The 27,548-nt window shown below is 41.3% G+C and overlaps 1 protein-coding gene across 1 annotated transcript in view; it reads left to right on the forward strand.

The window, feature by feature from the left end:
* Positions 1-27,548, forward strand: part of ipo11 (importin 11) — a 92,192-nt gene that overhangs the window by 11,439 nt on the left and 53,205 nt on the right. The window contains exons 5-15 of the mRNA XM_030774504.1: positions 115-318; positions 8,492-8,624; positions 10,046-10,104; positions 13,587-13,635; positions 14,957-15,027; positions 15,273-15,465; positions 16,600-16,752; positions 19,060-19,103; positions 20,362-20,452; positions 22,338-22,385; positions 22,808-22,913. Of these exons, the coding sequence (XP_030630364.1) occupies positions 115-318; positions 8,492-8,624; positions 10,046-10,104; positions 13,587-13,635; positions 14,957-15,027; positions 15,273-15,465; positions 16,600-16,752; positions 19,060-19,103; positions 20,362-20,452; positions 22,338-22,385; positions 22,808-22,913 (1,151 nt within the window). The remainder of the gene's footprint in view (positions 1-114; positions 319-8,491; positions 8,625-10,045; positions 10,105-13,586; positions 13,636-14,956; positions 15,028-15,272; positions 15,466-16,599; positions 16,753-19,059; positions 19,104-20,361; positions 20,453-22,337; positions 22,386-22,807; positions 22,914-27,548) is intronic.

Consider the following 27,548-nt stretch of genomic DNA (forward strand, 5'->3'; position numbering starts at 1 on the left):
CTCAAGTGAATACTAAAGCTGAAGGGATTGTTATGGTGGTCATGCGTATGAGTAAAACTCCTCTGCTGTACTGCCCTCTTGCTCGTTTTGACTGCTGACTGATATGTGTTGCAGATAGCCACACAGATAGCGGTGCTGATCGCCAAGGTCGCGCGGCTGGACTGCCCTCGGCAGTGGCCCGAACTCATACCCATCCTGCTGGAGTCGGTCAAGGTACAAGATGGGCTTCAGCAGCACCGGGCCCTGCTCACCTTTTACCACGTCACCAAGACCCTGGCCTCCAAACGCCTGGCGCCCGACAAGAAGCTTTTTCAGGATGTGAGTACAGCTGTCAGGCCACTCACAAGTCAATCTCTCTCTCTCTCTCTCTCTCTCGTAGTCTAAATGACAGCAGCATTTTAAATCTCAAGAACGAAAGTCGTGGCGAAAAATTGCTTCTCAAATTGACTGTTGCTTTTTTCCTCGTTTTCTGGTTTTCTTCGTGTTTCCCTGCTGTTGTTTGTTTTGTTTTCAGTGCAATATTACACTCTCTTTGTCTGATTTCATTTCCTTTTTTCCTTTTTTTTTTTGTTTGCAGCGTTTTCTCACTGTGGGGTCTAATTTGAGGAACGATATCAAGGGTTAGATTTGAATCACAAGAGGGGGTGGAGTGGAAGTTGGATGGATGTGTGAATACGGTAGAGCAACCGATAAGAATTCGATTATACCGAATGAAACATCACAAATAGTTGCAGATTTTCAAGTGGCCATCACAGGACTATTGTATTCGCAAAGTTAAACCTCTGTTCCCCAAGAAATGACGGAGGAAAAAGAACAGTCTCTCCACTTCTGTTAAATTTAATAAATAGTGAAAGACGCTTTTTTTTCCTCTACAGCCAGCTTTAGCACAAACAGTCGACTTATTAATCCGTGACTTTTAAAATGAACAATGAACAAATGCTGCATCATATGGATTTCCATATAAATCTACTCGAGTAACATTAACAATGATAACTAATTAATAATAGTAACTAGTGAAGCGGAGGTGTATCAGTCGTGATTGGTATGGGTTTTATTCAGCAGGCTTTTATCAGTGCGCAGTTGCCTTTGCTATTGACCGGTGGCATCGGCCACGGTGAGGTGTTCAGAGCAGTGCGTCTGCCGGGGCGAGTCGATGGCAAATCGGTTGTTTTGTCTGAAACTCCACATCCACACGTTTTCAGTAGCCTCTAGCGTCACGTCTCGTGCCTGCCGCCGTTTTTAGACGTGCCGCTTGCGAAGTGCAAAGCATTGGCTGAGAGACGCTACAAGTCAGTATCACCTCTGAGTCACCCAGCCAGTCGAATTGAGGATGAGTCCGGCTTCACCACGTCCCTGCCTCTGGACTTTGGTAGTACAGTTTGAGTTGTTCCAGGCAGCAGTGGGGCACGTGCTACACGAGCGCGTCAGTAACCCACGGCATGTAGTGTGATCACATCCCTAGGCTTTCTCAAATCGGATAACTGCGTTGTCTTTGCGTCACGTTTGGACCAGTCCCTGGGTCAGCTTGCAACATTCTTCCCCGTGTCTGCTGGTTAGAAAAGAACCGTTTCACGTTCAATGACCTGCACACGTATGACTGGCTGAAGTCGAACAAAGCAGTCCTTTCATTTTTAATGTCACACGTTCGATTCAAAGAAATATTCAAATACACGATAATTGACTGAATTAATATCACCCCTCTAGCCTACCCTTTCCCGTCCGTTGATTGAAAAGTGACAAAAAGAACAATGCTGACTTTCAGCTGTCCTCCTGAAAAGAGTTCACTTTTTCCACTTTCCCCTCTTCTGTTGTGTAGCACCACTCTTAGTCTCTAGGGGGTACTGTGTGGCTGCAGACATCTGCCCCGTGTACACGTTTAGAGATGTGTGTGCACGCCCGTGTGAAATACCAAACAGATGTTTTGACACTGAGTATCAAATCATTTTTCTTCTATATTTCAGTGACACTCTGTGCTGGTGTTAAAAAAAAAAAAAAAAAAGAATGATAAGCCCGCTCCCTGTCACTCTCCATTTTCTGAAGAAGTGACAGATAAGGAGAGGGAAGCATGGATACGCGTGGTATACATATATATTCACCAGTGATTTATAATTAGGATTTAAATTGCAGCAATTCCAAATCTTTTTGTCCAACCATGTATTGAGTCGGTGAAATGACAAGGAAATGCAGTAATGTTTCTTTGTGGTCTGCTATAAATGTGTTTGTTTTTTTTGTGGCTCGTTGCGAAATTATAAAAATCCGTCCGATAAAAAGCAATTTACGCTATTCGTCTCCCCATGTTACTTTTGAATTCACTAACAGTTAGCATCCAGATTCTCCTCTGGATGCCAGATCGATAAATAATTAAGCTTACCGCATTTCCATGATCATGCTTTTAATGCGGAATCTCGCGGGGACTACAATTACTTCTGAATAATTTGAAAGTTTCAGGTAAACATGGATTATGTCTCGGAGAAGATAAGTGCTTATTTATGCCATTCCAACGTCCTCTTTTGACCCTTTTGTCGCTGGATTTTTGAGTTTGCACTGACAAGACTGTCATTTTTTTTTAACTGCCGCAGAGACGGCGTGTGGATGTGTTGTAAGAAAAGATGATTGACGTGATGTTATTATGCAGAGGGGCTCTCTCTTTTCACATATGTTACATTTTTCACGTAGAGTTCACCTAAGACTCACTGATATAGGATTCGTACAGTTTTCTAGCATTGTCGTGTGCGTGCTTGCATGTTTGAGTGTGTGTGTGTGTGTGCAAGAGAGAGAGAGAAAAAAGAGAGAATGAAAATGAGAAAGGAGGGAGATGTGTATGTATATGTGTGTGCGGAGACACAGAGTAAACGATCTTTTACCTGAGGGCACCTTTGAGTTGCTAATCATTGGACGGGGGGAAAAAATAATACTTTGTGTTTCCCAGATGCCAGTGTGCCTCGTTCCAATTTTCCTTGAATGGCCCATTACAGTGAAGTTAGCCCAAAGTGCACATCAGCCATTACTTAGATTGGAGAAGTGAGTAACTGAACTGTTCTACTGATTTATATGAGTTTAATATAGTTTGACCTCCTGCCCGAGGCTCTTTCCTCCGTCTCTATTTGGGTAATGTTGTGTCGAGTAACTTCTATTACACATAGAGTGTATAGCCAAAGTACCCTTTTCAAAGAGACCCCATATGTTCTAGTATTTGCGGTTGAATATATTTTCTGGTTGTCCTCCTTCTTCTTGGTCGTGTTTAATTTCACAAAACCTTCGATTGATAACCTTTCCGGACTGTTCCGTTCCAGTCTGAGCGCTGCTGGAGTGAAACAGGGTGTCTCTAGAGGTGCTGTCGTAATAAGACACACCAGGTGCGGTGCTGTCGATAAGTCTCTAGCCCCGAAGCTCCAGAGCGGAGAAGCCTTCATTCTGTCACCCGGTTTCCACACAGAAGTGTCTAAGAATGTATTTTATTCAGGCTGAGATTTTACATTATTTAAAGAGCAAGGATCAAGGGTAGAATGTACCTTTATAGAATGTACCCTTATAGACGCTTATATAACGCAAAGTGGGGAAAACACAGCGTCCTTATGCGTTCCCATGAAGCTGGCGGCCTTGCGCAACGCAAGGAACTGACAGTTACTTTTCTTAATGGTTCTATACAAACACCTACCGCGGGCTCCCTCTCTCAGTGTCTGGTAGGAAGACGATGTAATGCAAGTCTCTCCTGTTGTTTTCTCTGAAGAGATGAATGTCCTGCTGCCTTGTAGGTTCGGTGCTGTAAAAGAAATGCATAGTTGTTGTTTCTAGGATAAGAGGGAAAAAAAGAGAGAGTTATGTCATATCTCAAGACATATCTCATATCTCATATCTCAAGAGTCTCTGATTCGGTTGGGTGGACTGTGCCATTGTCCTGCTATCCCCACGGTAACCCACAGTCACTTTGTTTATGTGCCGTCGATTGTAATGGACAGCCTTGCGGAGTCTGCCTGATGAAGATGATGTATTTCTGTCTCTTTCCTGTAATTTGTGTATCCTCGTTGGAAAAGATTTGAAATGCTAAGCGTTGTATGTGGCCGTTGCGTTGGATCCTGAAAGTGAGGTGCCTGAATGCGTGAAGTGAAGCAGTTAGCTTCGAAAAACACGTCAAAAACAAAATACGGCGGCGTTAAAAAAATGTTAATTGCCGTTTTTGTGTTCATCTCAGAATGAATAATGAAACACCAAAACAGAGGGTTTTTTCTCTTTTTTTTTTGACAGTTTAGCAGGTTGTTGTTGTTACAAATCATACAATTACTAGACCATAGCCAAATGCTGCCAAAGTGATATTTTTTTTTTTTTCGCAGGGTTAATGAAAGAAGGAAAATGCGGCGACTTAATGACGTCTTCAGAAGTTTTTCTTCGGCTTCTCTCTCCCTCTCTTAAAGAACAGACTGCTTATTATCACACGCTTTGCAATCAGTCAGAGGCTTGTGGCTGTTTTCCCATCGTTATGTTGTAATTACATTGTCATGCAAAAGATGTTTGATGACTAGGGTTAGCACTAATGACTCTGTGTAGGAATGTTTTCACCAACACCATGGTTCTGCTCCACCACACTTTTTTTCACTTTTTTTCCCCACTTTTTTCTATCTTTCGTTCGTTCTTTCTTTCTTTCTTTCTTTCTTTGCTTATTATTATTTTGTTTAAGCTCTGGATGGTTGGAGCGCTAGATTTCGAGGTAGTGCTGAAACTAGGGGAGTTGAATTGTTTGGAGGAGGGGGCTGGTCTGTGGGGCAGGGATACTTGGTTGTGGTGGTAGAGGAGGGGTTACATTGATTCTTTAACCGTTTTAAAGTCATCTCCGTGTTTTTCAAGTTTAGCTTGTTGTTTTCCTTTACGTTGCTGAAGACAGGGAATGTGAGTCAGTTTTGTCTCTAGTTCATTTTTCCTGCACCTTAAGAGCATTTTGTCCTTGTCTGGTATTGTGTTGAAACCATACCCTCTACATACAAACATACATACATACATATATACATAAGTACTCTACATGCCACTATGTACAGTGCAATTATACTATATAAATTGTACATAATGTAACAATAGTATAATTATAGCGTGGTCATTTATTTATGGCTGTCCAGACTGTAGATATACCCATTGCATAGTGTTTTTATAAATGTATGCTTGAGGAAAAACTACTTAATCTTTAGTCAAGTGACTGGAAAACAGTAAGATATTACTGTTCCACCAGATCGCTCTGAGCTGTTCAGCTATGTGTTGTGTTCTTTGACAATCTCGGAAAGAAAAATGAAGAAAATCCAAGCTGGATTTGATAGAATAAGGACGCTTTGATAACTAAGCCACAGATCTGCTGTTTTAGTTTGTTTTGTCATAATGTTTTTCAAAGCAAAGTATATTAAAGCAGAGAGACATTTTTCTGAAACAGTTTGAAAACAGCCAGGGAAAAAAAAAACCCCAAAAAAACAAATCCCAACCTTGGCACGCCGGCATCAGCTCTCAAGTGTTTATTGGTGTTTTCATCACTGGAGTTTTAAATGCTTCTTACCATATTGTCAGGTTGCATTTTTGGTCAAGATATTTCTGTAATTCGACTGTTTTTTTTTCCTTTTTTTTTGCTGCTGTCTAGGTCGCTGCCATATTGATAAAATCTAGTCCAGTTTGGTAATGATGGGAACGGTTTCTCTTTTGCCCATCGATTGACAGCTGTGTTTTTTGTTTCTCTTTCCTTGCTTAAGGATGATAGGTGTGGGAGTCCTCAGGCGTGTGAATGCCACCTCACACACAAGGCACTCACACACACCTATAGGATTTGAACGAGGTCGGCAAATGCTTTTTGGAGCGATTTATCTCCCCTGGGCAGTCTACCTAGTTGTTTAATTAATTGCAAGGGAAACTGATTACTCCAAATTGCACTCATCAAGCAGCAAGTGCAAAAAACAAAAACAAACAAACAAACAACAAAGAAAAAGCATTTGATTCCAATTAGCACAAGACTAGAAGACTTAAGAATGTTGTTTCTTCAGGGCTTGTGCCCTGAACATCTCAACAGTTTGTCATTATAACTTTGGCTAAGACGATCAAGCCATGTGATTTTAACTTTTAAATGACATCTTTCAGAGAAGGGCGGAAAGAAAGAAACTTGTATATATATATATGTATATGCATATATACACATATATGTGTGTGTGTGTATATACACACACACACACACACACATATATATATATATATATATACACACACACACACATACATTTGTATGTATATTTATGTGTGTGTATAAATGTTACGTGCTTTTGAAGCCATAGCATTTCCGGTTTATTTTGAATCGTCTCCTTTCAGGAATTGAGCATCCTGTTAATAGAAGGCTGCCATGCACAGAGTGAGTGTCATCCTTCCTCTCAACAAGGGCGGCTCTGACATTGTTTGTGTGCGCTACCTTGTGAGGGAACGTGTGGATATTTATTCTGCTATTGCTGTAAGGGCCTTATAAAGTATTTAAATGGTTCTTTCATCTGGGTCTGAGTCATTTGAATAATGGTGGCGGTGGAAGACTTCTTACCTTCACAGCAGTGGAGAGAGAGAGAGAGCTCTCTCAGATCAGCCTCATTTCTGTTTAACTGATTTAGAATTCATTAGAATTTTGGTGATACAGAAAACAGAACACCCCCCCCCCCACACACACACACCACTACCACCCCGGTTCCTCTTCATCACTTGCATGTCTCTATCTTTCTCTCTTCCACTTCTTCTTATCCTGCCTCTCTTTTGAGACTGTAATTTTTGTGAGAGCCAAAGCGGTATAGATTCTGACTAGAATGAGAGGAGGTATGGATTAAGTTTTTTTTTTTTTTTTTTCCTTCAGGTGGATCCCTTTCATGGCTGTGGATAGCTTCAAGCTTTTATGAGTACCATAAGATGAAATGATGACTGGTTCAAAGATAGCTTTTTTTAAAGTAATAACAAGAATACTGACTGCTTTATGTTTGATGCCCTGTATGTTTTATGTTTTGATCTTAAGAATGTCCTGAAGATGAATTGACGGGTTTCATCAAACAAACATGCATGCAGTTACGTAACAGCAAAATCAAGTGCTACAACCAAGAGCTTACTCAATTTAATGTTCCCTTTTTGTTTATTTATTTATTTTTTTTTAAAGCAGCAGTCTAGAACATACGGACTCTTCACATGTCAGTGTTTTTCTCTCGAGAACCGAGCGTCCCTCTGTGTCACCTCAGGTCCGGTGTGGTAATTTTACACACTTGAGATGACATATGCTTCCTGCTTTTCAGAGACCACTTCCATTTTCATGTCTCATTTTTCTTATTTTTTTCTTTTTGTAAGTCCAACACCACTGAGTTGGTACTGTAGCCATGGTGACAAAGAGGGCAAGCATCAGCTTGTGGAGCGATGTGTGGCCAAGCTTTTTTAGGGACCTGTGAAAATTACATTCCCTCACTGTTTTGCAGAGAGACGATAAGGTCGCCCCACCCCCACCCCCACCCCCACCCTCACCCCCACCACTTCCAAATATATGACTGACTCTTCCATGAACACTGATGTACATTTCCTATGTATGCATTGGAATTCTGTATTCAAACACGTCACCAGTATATATTTATTCGCTTGGGTCTTCTACTCTCATTGGCATAATTGAAACATTAGACTTAAATATTCAGAATTAGCCGGCGTTTGTAAGACAGGAAAATGTATTGGATTCACCAATTTCACTGTCAATATTGCATTGTGTTTATTCTCCGTATCCCAGTGGCAACGTGAGGAATGGGTTTGTGTCATCTTTTCTGATGATTTGTCGTGTCGGGGAAAAAGGGAAGCGTTTACGGCAGACAAGGGAGAGAAAAAATGGCCGCATCCAACCCACACTTTTGCTTCGGGGATCATTTGCTTGGCACTGCATTTGTCTCTACCGCCGGCTTCGTTCAGCTCCATCATTTAGAGTTCATTACGCACTCCCCTTTGTTCCTCTTGAAAGAGATTTATATATATATATATATATTTGTATATATATTTGCACCATGACTAGAGGAATCATTTGGGGCACAGAAATGGTTACCTCCGGGGATGGTTAAAAAAGGACGCCCTACCCACGGTGATTTAAGTGCTCAGCAAAAAATCGAATTAAAAAATAAATATGTAAACAAATAAAGAACTGTTGGTGATAACACACAAATCTATTAAAGTTCATTTTTCACCAAAGTTTATTTTCGGAGAAAACTAAGCACAAAACTTTAGTACCTGTTCATTTCTCTTACCCTTGTGTTGCTTGTGGCGTCGGATGAAGTTATAAATATTCCTGACAATCAGCTGGGGGTTTTCTGAATTTCGTTTTTTTTTTTTGTGTGTCAAGAGCTTTAGAGAAGCCAGGGTCTGCATACCTTACTCTCACTATTGTTTCTCAGCATTAATCAACCTAAGGCCAAACATTTGATATTCACGCTCCCTCACTGTTCGCTTTCCTTTTTGTTTTTTTTTTCCTTCTCAGCTGGCGTCCAGCATCTACAGTTTTGCGTGTTCTCTGTGGAACCACCACACAGACACGTTCCTGCAGCAGGTGTACGCCCGGGATGAAGAGGCCGCTCTTAGCTCGCTAGAACGCACGCTGCTGTCTCTGAAAGGTACCTTCCACGAACACCTATAAGTTTCACAAATATCTGTCTTAGCTTGTATATACATATGTGGTTTCCTAAGATCAGTATCTGCTGGGGGGGGGGAAAGGTTTCTGTATATGTGCAAGCTACAGTTTGGTTCACCTAGTGCTGTATGTCCTCCCAGAGATAGTTGGCACAACCTGTAGTGCATCAAAGGTGCCATAGAACGGAAATCATGACTTTCCTTGCCCTTTCGAATTCGCTGAGATGAATGTGCAATGGAAACATTGTCAGAGTATGAAAACATGCATTCTCATCATACAGCCATACGATCTATGTGATGAAAACAAGCCTTTCTACTGCCCGTTCTGAATTCCATGTGTTTGTGACGTCACAACAGTGCGTGGCCGCCTACAGCAGCGCGCAGCCAATCGCGGGCTGTTGACAGCCAGCATTGCCATCTATTATTCATGCAGTTTACCTCTTACTACAATGTACCGGTAAACAAGGACATAAGGTCCTTGAAAACTTATGTTGTCATATGTTTGCGCCACAATCAGATCCCAAATCTTAGAGAGAAGAGAACAAACCAACTATGACAGAGTGAAATGAAAGACTCGCGCTTGTGAAATTTGGTTCCGCATTACGTTCACACGCACTGTATTGTATGTACTCTCTGTACAACTGCACATCTGTACCGTGACGGTTCAGGACGAATACACAAACTATTACATCCCCAATACATGTATATACACACACAGACACACACACATATACATATATATTACTTCTTTTGTTGTTACATGGCAACAGGTTGCAAGTGAAAGGAATCTGGTATTGAAAAAAATAAGAATGATTCAATCTGTGGAGAGGATTTAGACAAGCACACAGAGCCTAGAACAAACACATTCCTGTTCCAACACACACACACACAAACAATTCAGGTCCGTACAACATGATCACCAGCCTTAGAAGGACATGCAGTACAGTTCTTATGTACACACAGCCGTCAATAAACTGGGTCAGGAAAGCTTGCTCTAATTTATTGAGCCGAGCACCAAGTGTACATGGATGCTTTCCCTTACCCAAAAGCAGAGGGAGGCACCTCATAGATTTTCAGTGACCTCTTGCAGGATAATACTGCGGGTGAACATAGAGATCGATGTGATGAAGATTGAGAAAGTGCCTGGTTGAATTAGAGCTCAGTAGTAACAGATGAAAGCTTTTCTAGGGATGAAATCAACTCAACTTTTTTTTTTTTTTGGCATTCGATAACGAGAACTGTATTTTCCTGAGCTTCCGGAAACCTACATGTTGTGCGATAGCAGTCATAATCATTTCCTTATAATGCAAATAAATTATTCTGTTAGTCTGTTTTTTTAATTTATATAGTAAAAGACAGAGGCTTATAAGAAACTGTACTACTGATAAGTCGTTTCTTTCTGCAGTTCTTCGCAAGCTGACGGTCCATGGATTTATTGAACCACATAAAAATATGGAGGTCATGGTAAGTATGAACTTGTTTTTTTTTTATGGAGCTTTTCAGAAGCAAGAAGGACCAGTTGGCTGTATCCTTAACGTTGGAAGGTTCAATGTGGTAAAAGTTGATGTAATTAAATGTCTGATGTCCGTTGGCAGCCTCTCAATTCGATTTGCCAAGAAAGTTCTCTCTCGTCATTTCTAAATGACCATTTCGGCTTGGCCTGATGGCGCAGTTGGCCTTCGGACTGGTACGCTGACAGCCGCTCTGCAGTCATTGTGTAGTGATACCTCAGCACTCTCGTTTCAGCTGAAACCAATGGGCGCTCGAGACAAAACGTGGAAATTTGCGCTAGTTCGAGTCTTTTTATCTGAAGAATGCTCCGTTTACTCTCTCGTTGCTCTCTGGGTAACAGAATCATTTTGGTCATTTAGCTGATGCTCTTATAGCTACTTACTTACAATTACTAGAGACCTCAGTAGCTGCCCCTCTGAGGTTAACTGCATTGGCCATGGGCATATTGGCAATGAGGTCAATGATGTTACCACGGTGCCATTACCATGACGACGGGACCATACTGCTTCACCGCCGTGATCTTAACTGTTCGGGTGAAAAGCTTTTAATCGGATGTTTCATAAAAATTTCAGTGTCGGCAGACTCTGTGAGGGTTGACATATTCTGTAGACGTTGAAGATGCTAACCAAATGGCTAATTAACTACCAAGATAGAAGAAGAGGTACTGTCAGTCATTGAAGAAATCACCTATTAGGGTGATGGATTATCAGTCTGAGGTTTAACAAGCTGCTTTTGGACAGGGTCTTAAGTTGACGTTTTTTTTTTGTTGCCGTTGTTGTTGTTTTTTTCTTTTTTTCGCCAACAGTTGTAATCTTGGAGAGCGTGCTTCCACTCAATTTCACTACTTGATGTTATTTATCGCTCAGCAGTGTGAGGACTGCAACACTTAGATGTAGTGGCAAATGAAATCTTGGCTGCTTGGATCTCTCTTGGTCACGTGAAACTCTACACAAATGTGTCTCTCACACAGTTACTGATATATCCATTAACGATCTTGCCGGCTTGTTGACCAATTCGGTTGCGTTTCATAGAAAAGAATGTAATGCTTTGAACTAATCAAACCCTATTAGACCAATATGTAGCTTTAAATATAAAAACAATGAAAATACCAAAGTACAGTTGCTGGACCATACGATTTTTTTTTTTTGTAGGTTTAATATTTTTTGACGATACACCTGTCCTTCACCTGCCGTAAATTATGATTAGATAACATTTTAAAATTTGTAACCAAAATCCGTTTTTGTCCACACCGTTCTAATTTTGAATTCATGATTCTGTTTTTTTTTTTTTTTTGGCCGTGGGGAAACTTCTGCCTCTAAGTATGTAGGTTATGATTTTGGCATGGAGACATTAAAAAGTCATTAGCAGTAAATGAGATGCTTATTTGAGCTGTGAGGTAGAGATGAGTGAGAGGGAAAGACGGGGGGAAAAAAAATAGGTCACTGAATATTTAATGCACCGTACATATGTACAATCAGTTATACATGGTACACTCCCGTCTGTATTTCTCAGAATGGAACCCTAGTGTGACCTGAAAGAAGTCAATCTGATTGGATGTGGGATTTGATTGCATTTAAATTGGTCAAATGAGACTCATTTCATTAGCGTTAATGATTCAGTTAGGGATTCAGGACCTGTAAGGATCAGGCTTGTGGAGGGTTTTTTTTTTTCTTTTTTTGAAGCCACAGATATACTGAAAGCAGCTTGACTCTTTCCCTACCTCAGCAAGATACCTCACCGACATTCCCCTTTACTGACAGTGCTGGAGGCGAAGACATATCAGAGTTTAGATTCATATTATCTCCTCTGTAAATCTTCTCTGGTCTTTGTGAGCTTTCAAACCTCAAAACGCTCATGAGGCAGCAATGGGGGAAAAATGTCTGTTTCACGCGCGTCGCGCATCGTCACAATTTTAATATGTACAAAAAAAAAAGATTGTAAAAAGGCGATCTCGATTCAGTCAGTTTTTTTGCCATGTTTTGTTTTCTGTGATTGTATTTATTTGAAATTAATTTACTGTGACAGTTATATGTACATACATACATACATACATACATACATATATATATATATGTATATATATATATATATATATATATATATATATATATATGCATTGCTAGAAATATTTCAGCTTACGCTGAATGCAGCACAACTGATGAAAGGAGAATGGGGTAATATTCAAGCCGTGTGTCTGGGATTGTTGGATAATTTATACAAATGGCGGAGGGTAGACAGCACAGGAGCCCAGACTCTGCATGGAATGACAGATAAAGCTTTTAACTGCCTGGATGGCCCTCTTATCAGGAAATTTTGACTTATATTTTTGCAGATGCCTTTGTCTCTAGCATAAAAGAGTACATTCATTTGATTTAAATGAAGATAAAAACCAAAGAATCTAACCAGTCAAAGAATCGGCTTTGGGATGTTAAATCATCACTTGGAACGATGAATGTCATGTACCAGCACTCAATCCCAACGTGTTACGCACACGACATAAAATATTCAAATTCTGCTCTTGTATGGGGGGGCTCCACACTCATAGCTGTGGTTCTGTATTGATTCCCATGGATAACGTTCCATTTGGCTATAGTTACCTAAAAATAGATAAATGAAAAGAAAGATAATCACCTTCAAAATTAATACCTCAGTTTGCATTGTCCTCTTGTCACATTCATTACTGTTGTTGTTATCCAAAAACAAAACAAAACAAAACAAAAAAAACCCCACCCCGTAAAACTGTAACAGAATATGCACAATAACATAACCTCAGCACAACGGATGAAATTCTTTCTATAGTGTCAGTGGTTTGGAAGCCTTGTCTTAGTTAGTGTAGATGGTGACATATTAGCCTGCAGACAGCACCATGTCTGGACGTGCGATTCACTTAAGCTGGTTTAGGCTGTACATTAATAACCAGACACAGTAACAGACACTAATCCCCTGAGCCCATAGCATTCATGTTCAACTGGAGAGTCAGGAGCCATTAAAGCAGCTGCTTATCTGGTGTCCAGGCACGGACCCGACGGGAGAATACACCAGCCGAGACCCCCCCCCACCCCCCACTCTTCATCCTCAACCCCTTGTTATGGCCGCCCTTATCAAACAAAGCTTGTCCTCACAAGCTACAGCGGTTTGCCTTTGATTTAACAGTTTCGCTCCCTCTGTCGTATATCTCCGACCGGACGATTCTTTTTCCTCCCCTCATCAGTCAGAGAGTGGTTATACCACTGAAGCATGCAAAGATGGGCGACGCTAAAGTCTGCCCCTGGCCTAAAGCGTGCCATGATTTCTGAAATAACATTGTGTCGTCTTATTAATCCTGTCTCAGGCAGAACAGCATAATGGGTTATTTGTGCCAAGTCATGATAGTCATTTACAATTTTGCATTAAAGAACGCTCAGCTAAACTTCCCGTTGCATTCTCTCCCTTAGGGCTTCTTGAATTCAGTGTTTGAGAGACTAAAGCAGTTTTTGGAGTGCTGTAAGTATATATTTTGTTCTTTGACTGGAAAAAAAAATATTTTAAAAGGCTTGTCATCTCTTTGATTCAGTAAAATGTTTTCTTAGTATTTTGGAAAAATGTGTTAGAGACCCAAAAGTACGCGAATGCCTTAAATTCTTTTCAAACAACTGTAATAATATTGACCAGTATTTTCTCGTTGTCTTGATTACTTTGCACATGAGATGTTCAGTGAGCGGGAAATTATGTAATCAAAAGAATGTTTCTTGTTCCCTTGTTACACACAACTAATTAAAAGTTTTAGACATGTCTTTCCCATGTTTCATACTTTGTACTTACTGTGTAAAAACATGAGTGCTCATCTCGTATTGAAGGTAATGTCACCCTGAGTCACATAGCCAAATCTAATCTTAAAATTATGTAGTTATACAACTGTGAAATTACCAAAGACACGTGTTGCCAAATACTCTTCTTTGGATGCTGTGTTTTGCCTCTGAGCTGATTCCTTGATCATCTACGTCTAATCCATCACGGAAACTTTAGTAAAAAGTGTTATGTCAATTTCTTATGACTTTTCTTGCAAGTCAAAAGCTACAAACCCTTCCCGACCGAAACTGACATAAGTAACGTCATATTTTCATCATATTTCCCCAAGCAGGTCTCCCTCATACTCATCCAAATGCCATTTCACAGTAATGTGGTGGCTGTGTCAGCGAAGGGAAAGAGAGTGAGATATAGTTATCTAGACCTGACATCAACAGACAGTAGGTTCTTCCGCTCAGGGCGGGTCAGGTTTTTATACAACCCGGTGGTATTTCGGTCAGGACGCGAAGCAGAGAGCTTATGAGCAGATGGCGTGTGGAAATATCAGCTCTCTGCCAGATAACACCCCCTCCCTCTGCCCCCACCCACGTCCAAATAAGCCTCAGCTCTTAGACTCTGCTCATCTCTTTATTTCTCTCCAAGCCGAGAGATGTTTAATCCCCCCGGAAAGGTTACCTGTCTGTGGCACATATCATCACTCACCGGTTTCAGGTGACAGGAGCAACAGTCTTTGTTGCCGTCGAGATGAGCCATCGTGTATTTACACCTTGTCCTATCACCTTTTTTTTTTTTTTTTTTCATTAATTCTGTTTTTTTCTGGAAAAATACGTGTGTTTGTGTAGAAAAATGACGCCGGCAATCTTGTCAGTGTCTCATCCTGTTTCTTTTTTAAAGAAAGTTATCAGCACATGTGTCTTTATGAAAGAATGGTGAAAACTTAGCTTCTTTGGGTTGTCTTTTTTTTTTTTTTGATCTGCCTCCCCTGTAATCCTTGGTTGTGTGCTGATGTGTTTTGAAGGTCGTCATGTTGGCCAGGGAAGCGTCTGTAGGGAAAAGTTGGAGAAGACCATCATTCTGTACACTAAAGTCGTAAGTCAAAATGTCAAAAAGTCAAAAAAAAAAATGAAAATAGAATGGCTTGGAGGAGCCCTCTGCCTTATTACTTAAGTAATGGAAGTTTCTGGAACCAAGTCTGATGGCTAAATTGCACTCCACGAGTTTATCACCCTGATGGCTTTCACTACACATTTCATCGACAACTTAAATGGTAATTGACTGTTGGTGAGTGGTGCAGCAGAGCGATGTGATTTCTAGACTTTTCTCTCCTCTCTCAGTTACTGGACTTCCTAGAGTACCACCCGTTCCCGTTCATTCCCCTCATTCAACGCTCTCTGGAATTTGCCGTGAGCTACGTATTTACCGAGGTGGGAGAGGGAGTGGTGTTTGAGCGTTTCATCGTACAGTGCATGAACCTCATAAAGAAGATCGTCAAAAACGATTCCTACAAACCTGCCAAAAATATTGAAGGTGAGTGGTTCAGCCACCTCGGCAAAATGCTTTAGGTTGTAGGTACTGATGAAAAGTTTGAATGCTCTATTTTTTTTTTATTTTTAAAGACCGGAGCAAATTACTGTTTCTATTGGCTTTTTCTGTTTGGGTTGGCTAAATTTGTCTTCCCACTCCACTGTAAATACTGAGAAGTCAAACAGTCGATGAGGTTAATGTTCCGCCGACTCTTACACTTTTCACCAGTTTCTTGCTTGATTGGCATGTTCGGCTCTGTCTTGTGTTTTTGTACCTAACGGATGCTGTTTTTGGACATTGTAGACAAATTGAAATTTGTCTACCTGCTGAAGACAAAAAAGCCTAGGCAAAGTAACGCTAAAAGAGAGTTCCTCTGAAACCTGAAAAGACAAAATCACAGTTAAACCCAGTGACTAGTTTACTGGAGACATTTGTCCATGTGTGTCTGGGTTTCTGTATGTGTAGTGTGGGGCGAAACATATAACTTCGTGAATTTCTTCATACTCATTGTGTCAAGAATGCTTGCAGTTTATTGAGTTCCTCAGAAACTACTGCAGGCAGTTAGTTTCTGTTAGGTTGCCATGACTGACCTAACCAATGAAAACACCCAACAATGGGAACTGGCGTTAAGAACTTAATGCTTGCCATATTGGTGAAGTTTGAACCATGTTTCAGGCCGTTTGGGGTCAAGTTCTAGGCGATACTCTGAAAATGCCTGCCAGGCCATGGACCAGTTAAAAGACAGTGCTAGCAGAGTCAAGGCTGTAGACATGGATGTGTCAGATGACAACTCTACTGCAGCAATACTGGATATGTATTTAAATATCCTGTTTATATCCCCTGATATACTTCAGATAGATCGAGCTCTCGGCGGATTTCCCGCTCACGCGACAGCCGTTTGGCATAATTCACCTTCAATCATACCAGACAAAACGACCGTCGAACTCTTCTTTCTGTTACAGTTTTACACTAGCAAGACCGTTGACTTCATATTGCGGAGATGGAACAACACATTCCCAGTCCCAGCTATGCACACCCCTCGTAGAAAGATCTCATAGAGAGATATTATTGGCGTGGTTGATTATGCATAAGTGGTTTATAATGCGATTGAGGACTTTGATATGTTGTGTTTTTCAGACAGCAAACCGGAGAGCCTGGAGGCACATAAGATTAAGACTGCCTTCTTCACCCACCCGACCCTGGCCGAGATCGGGAGGAGGCTCGTCTCACACTATTTCCTGCTGACGGAGGAAGAGCTGGCTATGTGGGAGGAGGATCCAGAAAGTTTTGGTAAAAAAATATCTGAAATTACAGTTTTCAGACAGAACATAAAAATAAAACCTTGAACTTTTTTTTTTTTTTTTTTTTATGGTGCAAGTGGTGCGAATGTTGACGGTATAAGGTGTTCTTTAGGTTTCAAATTCTTTTATTTTTTTTTTTTCAAAACTATGCAAAATTTGAAGTCTCTCAGGTAATGTAAATGTTAATTTTGTGAAAAGTTCTGTTGAGGATGGAAAAAAAATGTCAGTCACGACTAAAATGTTCCCAAAAATACCACTTTATGACTCTTGATACTTAATTGGGTCTTTCAGTAAGACAGTTCCTGTCAAGGGAATGAGAAGAATTTCTTTTTTCAGAGGTAGCAAATGACTTCATCCTTAAGCATATGGTGTCTGTGCTAATTCAGTAAAACACATCATCAGGAGAAACATATGATGCTAACAACTGAGTTATGTCCCTGTATTTATGACACTTCTTCTAAAAAGAATATTTATTTTAACCTGTGTTTTTAACTTTAAAAAGTGAGGTTCTTTTCTCATTGACACAACCTTGCCTTCTCTGTTAGCCACTAGCTATCTTCTCGTTATTTTCAACCAGAAAGCCAGCTTGCAACTAAACCAGCAGTTTAGTGAGAAAACTACTGGTTAGCTAAATTTGTAGTGCATTGTGGTTTGTTATGTAGGTAGAGGTCTGCATTGTCACCGTCAACACACATCATTATTGTCTTTTTTCTCCCAACGTTAGAATCCACATATACGCATCAGCCCTCTGTACATTAATCTGGTCACATGACAGTGATTCACAACATGACAGGCTAGGTGAGAGAGAGAGAGAATTAGCACACTCCTCTTCTCGTATGTCTGACTGATCTTTTCCCTTTCCCATGCTACTTAGCATTGTTTAACCCGGTATTGTTGACCCAGCACGCTCCATTTAGGAGACTGTTTCTGAAGATACTTGCAACTACTTAGGTGCCTGCTTTTCAGTGAACAATGACAGGCACCAAAAATAAGAGCGCTAATGCTCTCGCCCAAGGGAGCCTTACACGCCATGTTCTCCTTACTCCCCTCAGGGCACAGTCTCACTGGGATTTGAGCCGCAAATCAGTGAGTTTAGGTTAGTCATGTAAGTTTTATAAACGCATGAAAATGACACTCGGTACATCGCATTGTTACTCACTACTCAGATACATAAGCGTACGCGAGGGAAGCACGCCGTGTTATGAGCGATGGAAATGTATGCTTATAGCCGACAAAAAGAAGGCTTTTGCTCAGCTTGCCTTGTGGTTTTAGACCCCTTAATGATGACTAACAGTTGTGTACATGGAGCCTCTGCAAACCTGCAGACATTTGCCTGTCCCATGCCACCTGTTGACGTTCAGGGCCAGCGTGCCCCTGTGCCCAGCACCAGCTGCGAGGATGTGCCGCATTTGTGTGTTTTGCGTCTGGCGAAGCGCAAGGCGGCACGGTCAACAGATGGACCGGTCATAAACAGGAAGCTGACCCAACCTGTCAATTAATTTCCCTCTTCCCTCTCTCCCTGTCCTGGGATCTGAGTGTCCCGACCTTTATTTATCACCGTAATTTAACAGCGGTTGAGGCTGCTGATGTTTTTTCTTTTCTTTTCTTTTTTTTTCTTTCTCTCATTTGTTTTCTCTCTTTAGGGAGACCTATATGAAAACTCATCAAAGACAGACTGCAAGTGCATAAAGCTACGTTTGTTTTCATTGTTGTCGTCTGTGACGTAACTTCGCCTTTGGTACTTAGGACAAGTAATTTATTCGAAGAACAAGAGGGTGTCGACCTTCTAAACGTCTCTCGATGGCGGTGTCAGAGCAGAATAATTGCAGTGTACATATACAGTGAGTCAGCGTCAGGTAGTTTTTCACAGGCCTATTCATCTCCAGTTCTCTGCTGGATAATAACTTCAATGGGAAAGGGTGCAGTAGGAGACATTACCACATTTAGGGTTGTCTCTAATTGGTTTATTAGTACAGATGGTGCTGGAAAAAAATCCACAGGTAATTTGTCTTTGGGGCTTTTAGGACCACTGTGCTAAGACCTTAATTGGGGAAGGAAAAAAAAAACCTGTCTCGAGGACGGGTTGTGGGGTTGATTGCAGAAAAGGACTTTTAGGGACACTGCGGTTTTTGTCACGTCTGTTTCTGTTGAAATGTTTGACTTTGGTATCGAAGATACCCAGAGCTCTATGACTCTCTGTTAATTATCTAGTAATAATGTGTGCGCTCTCTCATTCTCTCTCTCTCTCTCTTTCTCTCCCTCTTGCTCTCACTCCTTCTCTGTCTCTCTCATGTAGCTGTTGAAGAAACAGGGGGTGATTCATGGAAGTACAGTTTACGGGTGAGTAGAGTCAGACTTCTCCTATCGCAAGCTTTCACACGTACGCACGCACCGTTGGGTGGGCGAGCCTTAAATGAAAAAGAAGGGATGGTTAATGAGCCATTGTAAAATGATTCTGTTCTTTTTCCTCCCACCCCCCCAGCTCTGATTTCGCTACGGGACGGCATACGTGGAGCACGGTTAGCGGTAGCAATTATCGGCGTTCTCCCGAAATAACAGCCATACTCTAGCACAGTATGTTTATTCCGTGGTTAATGAGCTCCTTAATGACTACATTAATGACACTGTCCAGCTTATATTTTGTCATAGTCATTTAGGTTATAATCGCCCCGCTTTTTTTTTTTTCCCTCTTCTTTCCATAAATAATACAACAAACTTGTACCATGTTTGAGTAAATGTTTCTAATGGTACACTTTGAAGGTGGTGTTAGAACGCTCTGAACAGTTTAGCTGATTGCTGTTTTTCAGCGGGGGCAAACCGGAGCATAATTTGCTTGAGACAGTTTTGGGTTATTTTCTCTGACAGAGATAGAGTATTATGCTGAAAAGGTGTTTTTTTTTTTTCCAGTATTCCGTCTTATCACGGCATCTCCAGTAAGCACTTCAATTTCCCTGTCTGTCAGTAAACATCCTAAAAGAGAATCACATTTTGTTTTGTGTCTTGGGGAATTCTGGAATCTAAAGATGCACATTGAATTGACTAAGGTCCTTGTTACACAACGCGCAGTATTTGATTTTTTTTTAACTGGCGACCATTAAAAACGGCTTTTGAACTCTTTGGATAGAAGACTAACTTTGCCCCTCCTAGTTGACGTTTCCGGTCAGTTGTCAGTAGCTTTTCCCTCGCGTACAAATCGATACGCGGCCTCACTAATTATCCTGCTCCTGCTGGTATCGATTATGTTGGTATTCCAAAGGGATGGGGGATTGACATGTTATTTGACGTGTCATGAGTCATCATACACGTGGGCAGCTGCTGTAAAGGTAACAGCTGACTTGTTCTCATTGTCGCCGATGGTTCACGTCCCTTTGACCTGTGCAACCTCCCCAAGGCTTTAACGGTCCACCTGGATCATGGTGTTACCGCGGCTCCTCTGTCAATACAGTATTGATTATTCCAATAGAGGTGACAAGGGCCTGACCGGTGTCTCTGGCAGTTCTCCTTTCGTTTTAAACGGTGTCACGCGTTTGAATGTCTATTATTCCGTATTTGACTGGTCTCTTGACTTTTTTCCTTATTTCTCTCACTCTGTCTACAGCCGTGCACAGAGGTGTTATTTTTGGATATTTTCCACAACTACAGCCAAACTCTGACGCCTGTACTTCTAGAAATGGTGCAGAACTTGCAGGGTGAGTCAAGGTTTTTTTGTCTTGTGCCGGTGCGGCCTCAAAAGCACCGCGTTCTCCACCGAAGGCCGGGCCTCCTGACTTTCAGATTCTGTTGCATTAAAGCTGATTGTGTCAACCCAACAGCACGTATCGAGCTCCTGAAATGCTTTCTTGCTTTTATTGTCTTTGAAAAAAGGTCTACAAAAGTAAAAAAAAAAAAAGAAAAAAAAAAAGAAATTTCAGTCGAAGTAATTAATTGCACCTTGAGAGAAGCCTCACGCTGTAACTGAGGACTGAGTTGGCTGATAAGGGAAGTTGCGTCTTTTAACGTGCTGATTTAAATCTCTCTTCCCCTGTGAAAGCTAATGTTGACATAAAACATTTGTGGCTGGGAAGAAAGAGATGTCACATCACAAATGGAAAAGGCTGAGCTTAAGATGGTTGTGACAGAAGCTTCAAATCCAATTTACCCACATGAATGGAGCCTATTTGAATCCATCAGTATATATTCAAAAAGAAAAAAAAATAGAGGGGAGTCATATTAATAATGGTTTTCTTAAGGTTCTGCCTCAGAGGCTTGCAGAGTCAAACGGTAGCGAGATTCAACCCCAATTTGGCTTTGTTTGCTTTACGAAATACTACGCTCAATCTGTGATTTATTGCCAATTTAAAACTCTGAACTGAACTTTCTTTCTCTTTAACACAGAGCCTCCCACTAACTTTGGCCTACGCCAACTGAGTTAGATCTAAATTTGCCGCCTTTCCCAACATTATTTAATTATGTCGTCACTTGGGTAAAACCTGCGACAGGTGTACAAAGTGTGTGTTGGGTAGCCTGAAACTGACTTTCTTTTTTACTGCCGGTTTGGCAGTAAAGTGTTTTCTTTTCTGCCCAGAAGGGGCTGAAATTGTTGGTCTCAGAGGCGAAATATTCTTTGAGACCCTGACCACAAAGAACAGATGTCATCTTTTTTCGCCGGACGACCCACAGAGAGTATAAAGGGAGAACAAGGGACACCATGGAGAGCAGCATGCGGCGATTAACCAGCCGGCAAGGGGATACAAACTTGCCTCTCGTTTTATCTCTTTGATGCATTGCAAACGAGTTCCTTAATTACAACATGGTATTGATCAAATGAGATTTTCAGGGTTATAAATTAGTTAATTAACGCGGAAAGAAAAATCGTATCTGCGCGTCTTTCCAGGAAGCGTGAATGCATTGAGGAACCTCACGTGACAGACAGTTGTTATTGTAACTTGTAGCTTGCTCTGGAATTAAGAGGAATAAACAGGCAGGGTAATTCAGAGTTGGTGAAGGTATTTTCATCATTAATGCAGGGTGTTCTCTCCCAAGAGTACAAGGGAGCTTTGGTCTTTGTTATGCTCATGCGTGCTCATGGTCAGGCTAATGATGATAATTCTCCAAATGCCTGTTTTATGTTGTTTGTTTACATGCTACCCGATTCCGCAAATTATTATTCATAAATGATTTTGTATTCATGCTGTCACTTAGGTGGGCTAGCTTAATTATTGTTGCCTGTGGGGAAATACGCAAATGCTCGCCACACACCCCCCTCCCCACCTTTTTTGTATTTTTTTTTTAATGCTGACAGCCTTTGTCGGCAACCTGCGTGTAAAAGAAATGACAGCAATTACGGAATTCCTAGATTATGCTCTTTGTTCAGTTAGTAATTACTGTGTACTGTGTATGTGTCTGTGTGTGGGGTTTTTTTTTTGTGTTTGTTTCACTTTTGTCAAATTGTGTTTGACTATCAATGAAATGCTAAAAAACACAGATTTCTATAGAATCTCTTGTGTTTGGTTTTGAAAAATAATGACCTGAATCTTTTTACGTGCTTGTGCGTGTACGCGTGTACCTGTATAAAAATCTTTCCTTATTCTCTAGGTCCCACTAATGTAGAGGAACCAGTGCAGCTGCTGATGAAGGATGCAGGTAAAGTGCCCACCTCACTTTCCAGCTGAGAGCTTTCCCCTCTTATATTCTCTGTTTCCTTCCTCTTCCTGACATGTACAGACTCCATATCAGGCAACAGGTGTCCACTTCTGTGTCTCTGTGATGGGTCTCAAGCACAACTTCTCTCATGTTGTCATGAAAACGTACAAACTCCAGTGCCTACAGAACAGTGTGTTGTAGAGCTACGTCTTTTTATTCCCGTTTCCTTCTTTTTAAACACCTGTCTTTTTTTTATTGTTTACTTTTACCTACCTACCTCGAGAAAACCAGACTCTTCAAAAACAAGAATTGGATTCCATACAGAAAATGTAGCTATCGCTCACTAGACAGTGGCCCTTGAAGATGCATTTCAGTTTGGGTCTATTGATGAATCATTAATGAAGCATCTTTTCTTCTGGCAGTTTACAATGCGGTGGGACTGGCCGCCTACGAGCTTTTTGATAACGTCGACTTTGACCAGTGGTTCAAGAACCAACTCCTGGCCGAGCTACAAGTCAGTCACAACAGGTACCATTCATTTAGACAACTTTCTCAGCTTTATTCGCCAAACACACAATCACAGCACTTTAGTACCTGTCAGTGCATCAGCAAAGAGCGTTTGCAGTTAGTCATTAAGTTAGTTTATGCGGCAGTGTAGGAAAATGTCTCCAGTGATGGTTTTAGTTAATGGCATGAGACTTGTTCCTTTAGATACAGAGAAGGAGCTTTTACAAGCGCATCAGAGACGAGGCCGTAGAGAGAAATATTTTAATGATGCGAATTTTCATTACTTTTGAGATCAATGTATTTGGCAAAGTGCCTCAAAAATACAGCCTAATACAGTTTTTGTAAATAATAATACCAGCAGCAAACCGATTAATAAAAATGGTCGTGCAGCATTTCAAAACTACGAGTTAAAAAATAACACATACATCACGCATCGAAAAACTTGAGGTGTGCTTGGAACCTGAAATGTAACTGTTTCATCTCAGACAGTGGCAGGAAGTGATGTCACATCACAGGTGTGCTGAGAGTAGTGTCTGTGTTCTGAGGTCGCTGCCTGGTGGGTCTCGCTCTCGTGTAGATGAAAGCGCAGGCCCTACCTTTGAGAAGTGTTTTTATTTTCATCACCTTCGTTCAAACGTGGGCGGTCTCCTTTAATCAAAGGGAATTTTGTATGAACTTGTGCACCCAAGAAACTTATTTTTCCCTTTGTTATAGAGTTATAGAGGAGTAGGAAATCTAGATTGGTTCCATGAAATTCTGATAAACCTTTTCAACTTTTTTTTTTTTTTTTCCCTCTCCTCTGTGTGGGATTTTTGAAGTGATGACTACGTATTTTGTATCCGGACAGACGAGAGAGAGAGAGAGAGAGAGAGAGAGCAGATAAATGGTTTTTTTTTTCCTGTCTTGCAAAAGAGTCGAGCACAAGAGATATCATGATACAGATAGACTTGTCTGCCGGGGACCAGGAATAATCTTTACAGTGTGTTTCGGTGACATTTGGACCGTGACAATATCAGTGTAATATCTCTCATGTTTCAGATAAGCTTTAGGCTGATGCTCCTCTCACAGAAATATCACACATTGTCTGGAAAGTGTTTCCCAGATCCTTTTGGTCTATTGAGATATTAAATATACCACACAGTGGTACTTGTGTTTTGTCATAATTTAATCCTGTCATAGGAATCAAAGAATATACAGTAAAATTTGAATTTAAAGGAGTCGTGTATTTGTACTGCTAAAATCAACAAAATTCAATGGCGTTTGCTAAAAATATGTGATATAAAGAGTCCTTTTCTCATGAAGTTAAGAGGAAAATAATCATTTTAATTCATACAAAAGTCACACAAGTGGATGATGCTAAAGCCCTGTATTTGAGGTACTTTGAGGTGATCCATGATATGGATTAGTCAAACTAAAAGTCATAGATCGTATTTTATCTGAGGTCAAGGGGTTTTTACATTCTTTTTCAGCAGAATGTGGGAGGTTACATCAGTGCCTTAATGATAACCATGGCTCTTCCCTGTTTTGTGCCTCCATGTTTTCCCCCCTATAGCTTCCGTGAGCCTTTTGTTTATGGCACGTATCCACCCTATGTCCTTTCATCCCTCTTCGGTATGTTGGTATGCTGCTCTGATTGCCTCCCTTGCCTCTAATTCTGAATGTGGGAGGAGAACAGGATTTAAATCTCTATCCTTGTTTTATATAACCCCCCCCACAAAAAACCCAGGCTTTTCAGTATGCAGGCATGTTTAGGAGGAAACCAGTCCATTTCATTTGGAGTCCAAAGGGACGTGGGATAGAGCTGCCAAACCCGTTGGCCTGTGCATGATGGAGATGGGAATATAAAGGCAGAGGAGGTGACGGGAGGGGATCTGTGGGCAGGGCTGCCGGCACGTCGAGCCACCCGGCGCGCGGCTGCTTTCTAAATCAGCCCCGGCACCTTCAATGTCAGACTCAATTGTCGCGGAATGGCTCAGAGGAATTTGGGAGAGGGGCAGGTAACCTTGAGGTTGTTCTCTGCGCGGGCTGCCGCGGGCCACGCCCACAAGCCAAATGTCCTGGGCTTTCGAAGCACCGGCGTTCTGAACGATGAGAGTTACGCAGCAATGCGTCCGGCAAAAAGGGGGGCCACCGTGTGTGCTTTGCGTGTGCAAAGCGTAAAACCTTCCTCCCAGTGAAAAAAAAAAAAAAAAAAATAGGAGAACGGAGGGGTTTGGTTTGGAGTGTCAGTCTTGAAGCAAGACAGCTTTCCGAAATGTCAACCTGTCTCTCTGTATTTGACCTGCGTTGACAGGTCATGGCACTAACTCAAGGCAAACGATGTTAGTTATCCGTTTCTCTGTCCTAACTTTGACTCAGACTTTTTTTTTTTTGGTTTTTTTTTTTTTTTTTTAGAGGATAAAGACAAGAACTGGACCAAGGCCGGTGCCTAGGAACAACTTCTGTCTACATTAATTAGGATTCCTCTGTTAAAGACTGCACAAATAGGTGCAGTCCAAGCCCTCTAGTACTTCAGTGCTTCTCTCTAAGGCCGACTTTTTGGCAGGGGATGGATAATAAACAGGAGATATCGATGAGGCTTTTGGGGGCCATCTGTAACGGACCCCTCGTGACAGTAACCTTGTTTTGCGTCCTCTCTCTCTCGCCATTTCTCCTTTCGTGGTCTCTGAGCTGCCAGATCAGGACTGACGTCCTCGGAGATCAGTGTCCTTGCTTCATCCTACCCAGACCCATCCTGCTGTGTCCTATCCCTGTTGGGACTCGGGTCAGCGCTCACCAGATCTGACTCTACGTGCCGGAAGGATTCGTTGCTTTTCAAACGTTGTGCCCTAAGGCTGGCTGCGAAGTGCTTTTTGTTCGCTATGACTGAGCTTTTAATGCATCCCAGCTCTAAATGACCTTTTAAGGCCGCGAGTGGCAGCCGCGGTGTTATTTCAGCTGAAGGGAAAAACAGAAGCCAGCGATTCAGGGGGACGAAACGCTCGGGCCACATTATCTTGTTTTTCCCCCTGAGCAAACCATTTTCATTGCTGTTTCCTCAGCTGTCAAACTCATGTTTAAGCAATGAATTTATTTGCATGCAAATGAGACAAGTTAACGTTAGGTGCCCTCCAAGATGACGACCCCGGAGCAGAAGTTGCTCTGTTGTTGACAAAGGTACTCCAGTCTCAAACCGACGTCGTTTATTTATTTATGAACTTGTTTGCTTGGATTTTCCTGTTGCTCTGAGATTTTGTTTGCCTGCGATTATTAAAATGAACATATTTCAAAAGACACCTCATGATTAATTTCCCAATTGGATTGATGTGGATTTTGGGTTTCAACTTATTAGTTACAGCTAATTAATTATGGTGAATGGAGTGCTGGTAGTCTGCGTCAGCTCCAGGTGACTCTTTGAGAAGCTGCCAAGGTGCTGCAGTTGAACTGCTCGTCCCTTTATGTAATCGCCTTCCCCATGTGATTTGCACCTACCGTAAATCATACACCAGGAGTCCCTTGCAAATCTTCATTGCAAATACAGTAATTAATAAATATAATGAGTGAAAATATAGAAGCTGTTTCACTTCGTCCACCCACGTTTCAGGAGCTTGCCTGTCACGGCAGTAGCGCAGCAAGCAGCTTTGTGTCGACCGGACGACAGGTTGTCACGCTTTGAAATGTCACCCGACTTTGTCCTCCAGCGTTTCACGTGTTGGACTGTGCGTTCCACGTCCATTGAACAGATGTGTCCTTAGCGTGCATCCATCATGTTCTCATACCGCTTTCTTGGAGAGCTGAAGACAGGGGAGCTTTTCTGTTCAACCTGCAATCCATCAGGTTTTTTTTTTTTTTTTTTTCTGACTTTCTTTCTTTCTTTCTTTTCCTCTGCCACCGGCAAGCTCAAGGCTCTCAGGGTTGACTGAGTGACATTGTCTGTCAAGGCTTCATGTTTGACATCCTGAAAGTTCCCTGTTGACTGGTCTCTCGCTCATCTTTTTTCTTTTTTTTTTTTTTTTTCCCTCTCTTGAATTAAAGCCATGATTCATACGAGGCTGGAGCCCATCTCTGAACCAGCTATTATGATCAGTGACGGCGAGGGAGTCCTATGAATTTTTCATGTGGTCCAAACAATAAAGGCAACCCATCAACTTTATCCTTAAATTTGAAAAAGGGTATGATGATTTTTTAAATTGGGTACGCTTTTTCTTTTTCCCCCATTTTTAGCACTGTTTCCCAAGCTATTTTGGATCTGGGCAGACACAGCTGCTTTGGTGGATAAACTGCATATCATCTGAAACAGGAAATCACTCATGAGTGGTGACGAACAGAATTTTAGGGAGAAAATTAGCTTCAAGTGGTTTTTAAAATTGGTAGTGAAATTGGTTGAAATGGTAGGCGTATGATTAAAAAAAAAAAAAGTCATATTAACACAAACTTTGAGTCTTAATTACCTGCTGTTAAAACAAATGTGTGAAGTAACGCAAATAATTAAAATCTCTTTTACTATTTAATTTTGAATCAACAGGAACCTATTGGCAGACTGTAGTAGTCAATTCAGCTAAGCAGTGTGTGCAGTCAGTTTTGACCTTCTTTGTCTCCCTCTCTTAATTACCTTAAAGCCTACCGAATTATGTTTAATTAAAAACGATGAATTGAGAAAAGCAAATCTGTAAAGCA

Source organism: Chanos chanos, chromosome 1 (assembly GCF_902362185.1).
Source record: "Chanos chanos chromosome 1, fChaCha1.1, whole genome shotgun sequence".
NCBI classification, from domain to species: domain Eukaryota; kingdom Metazoa; phylum Chordata; class Actinopteri; order Gonorynchiformes; family Chanidae; genus Chanos; species Chanos chanos.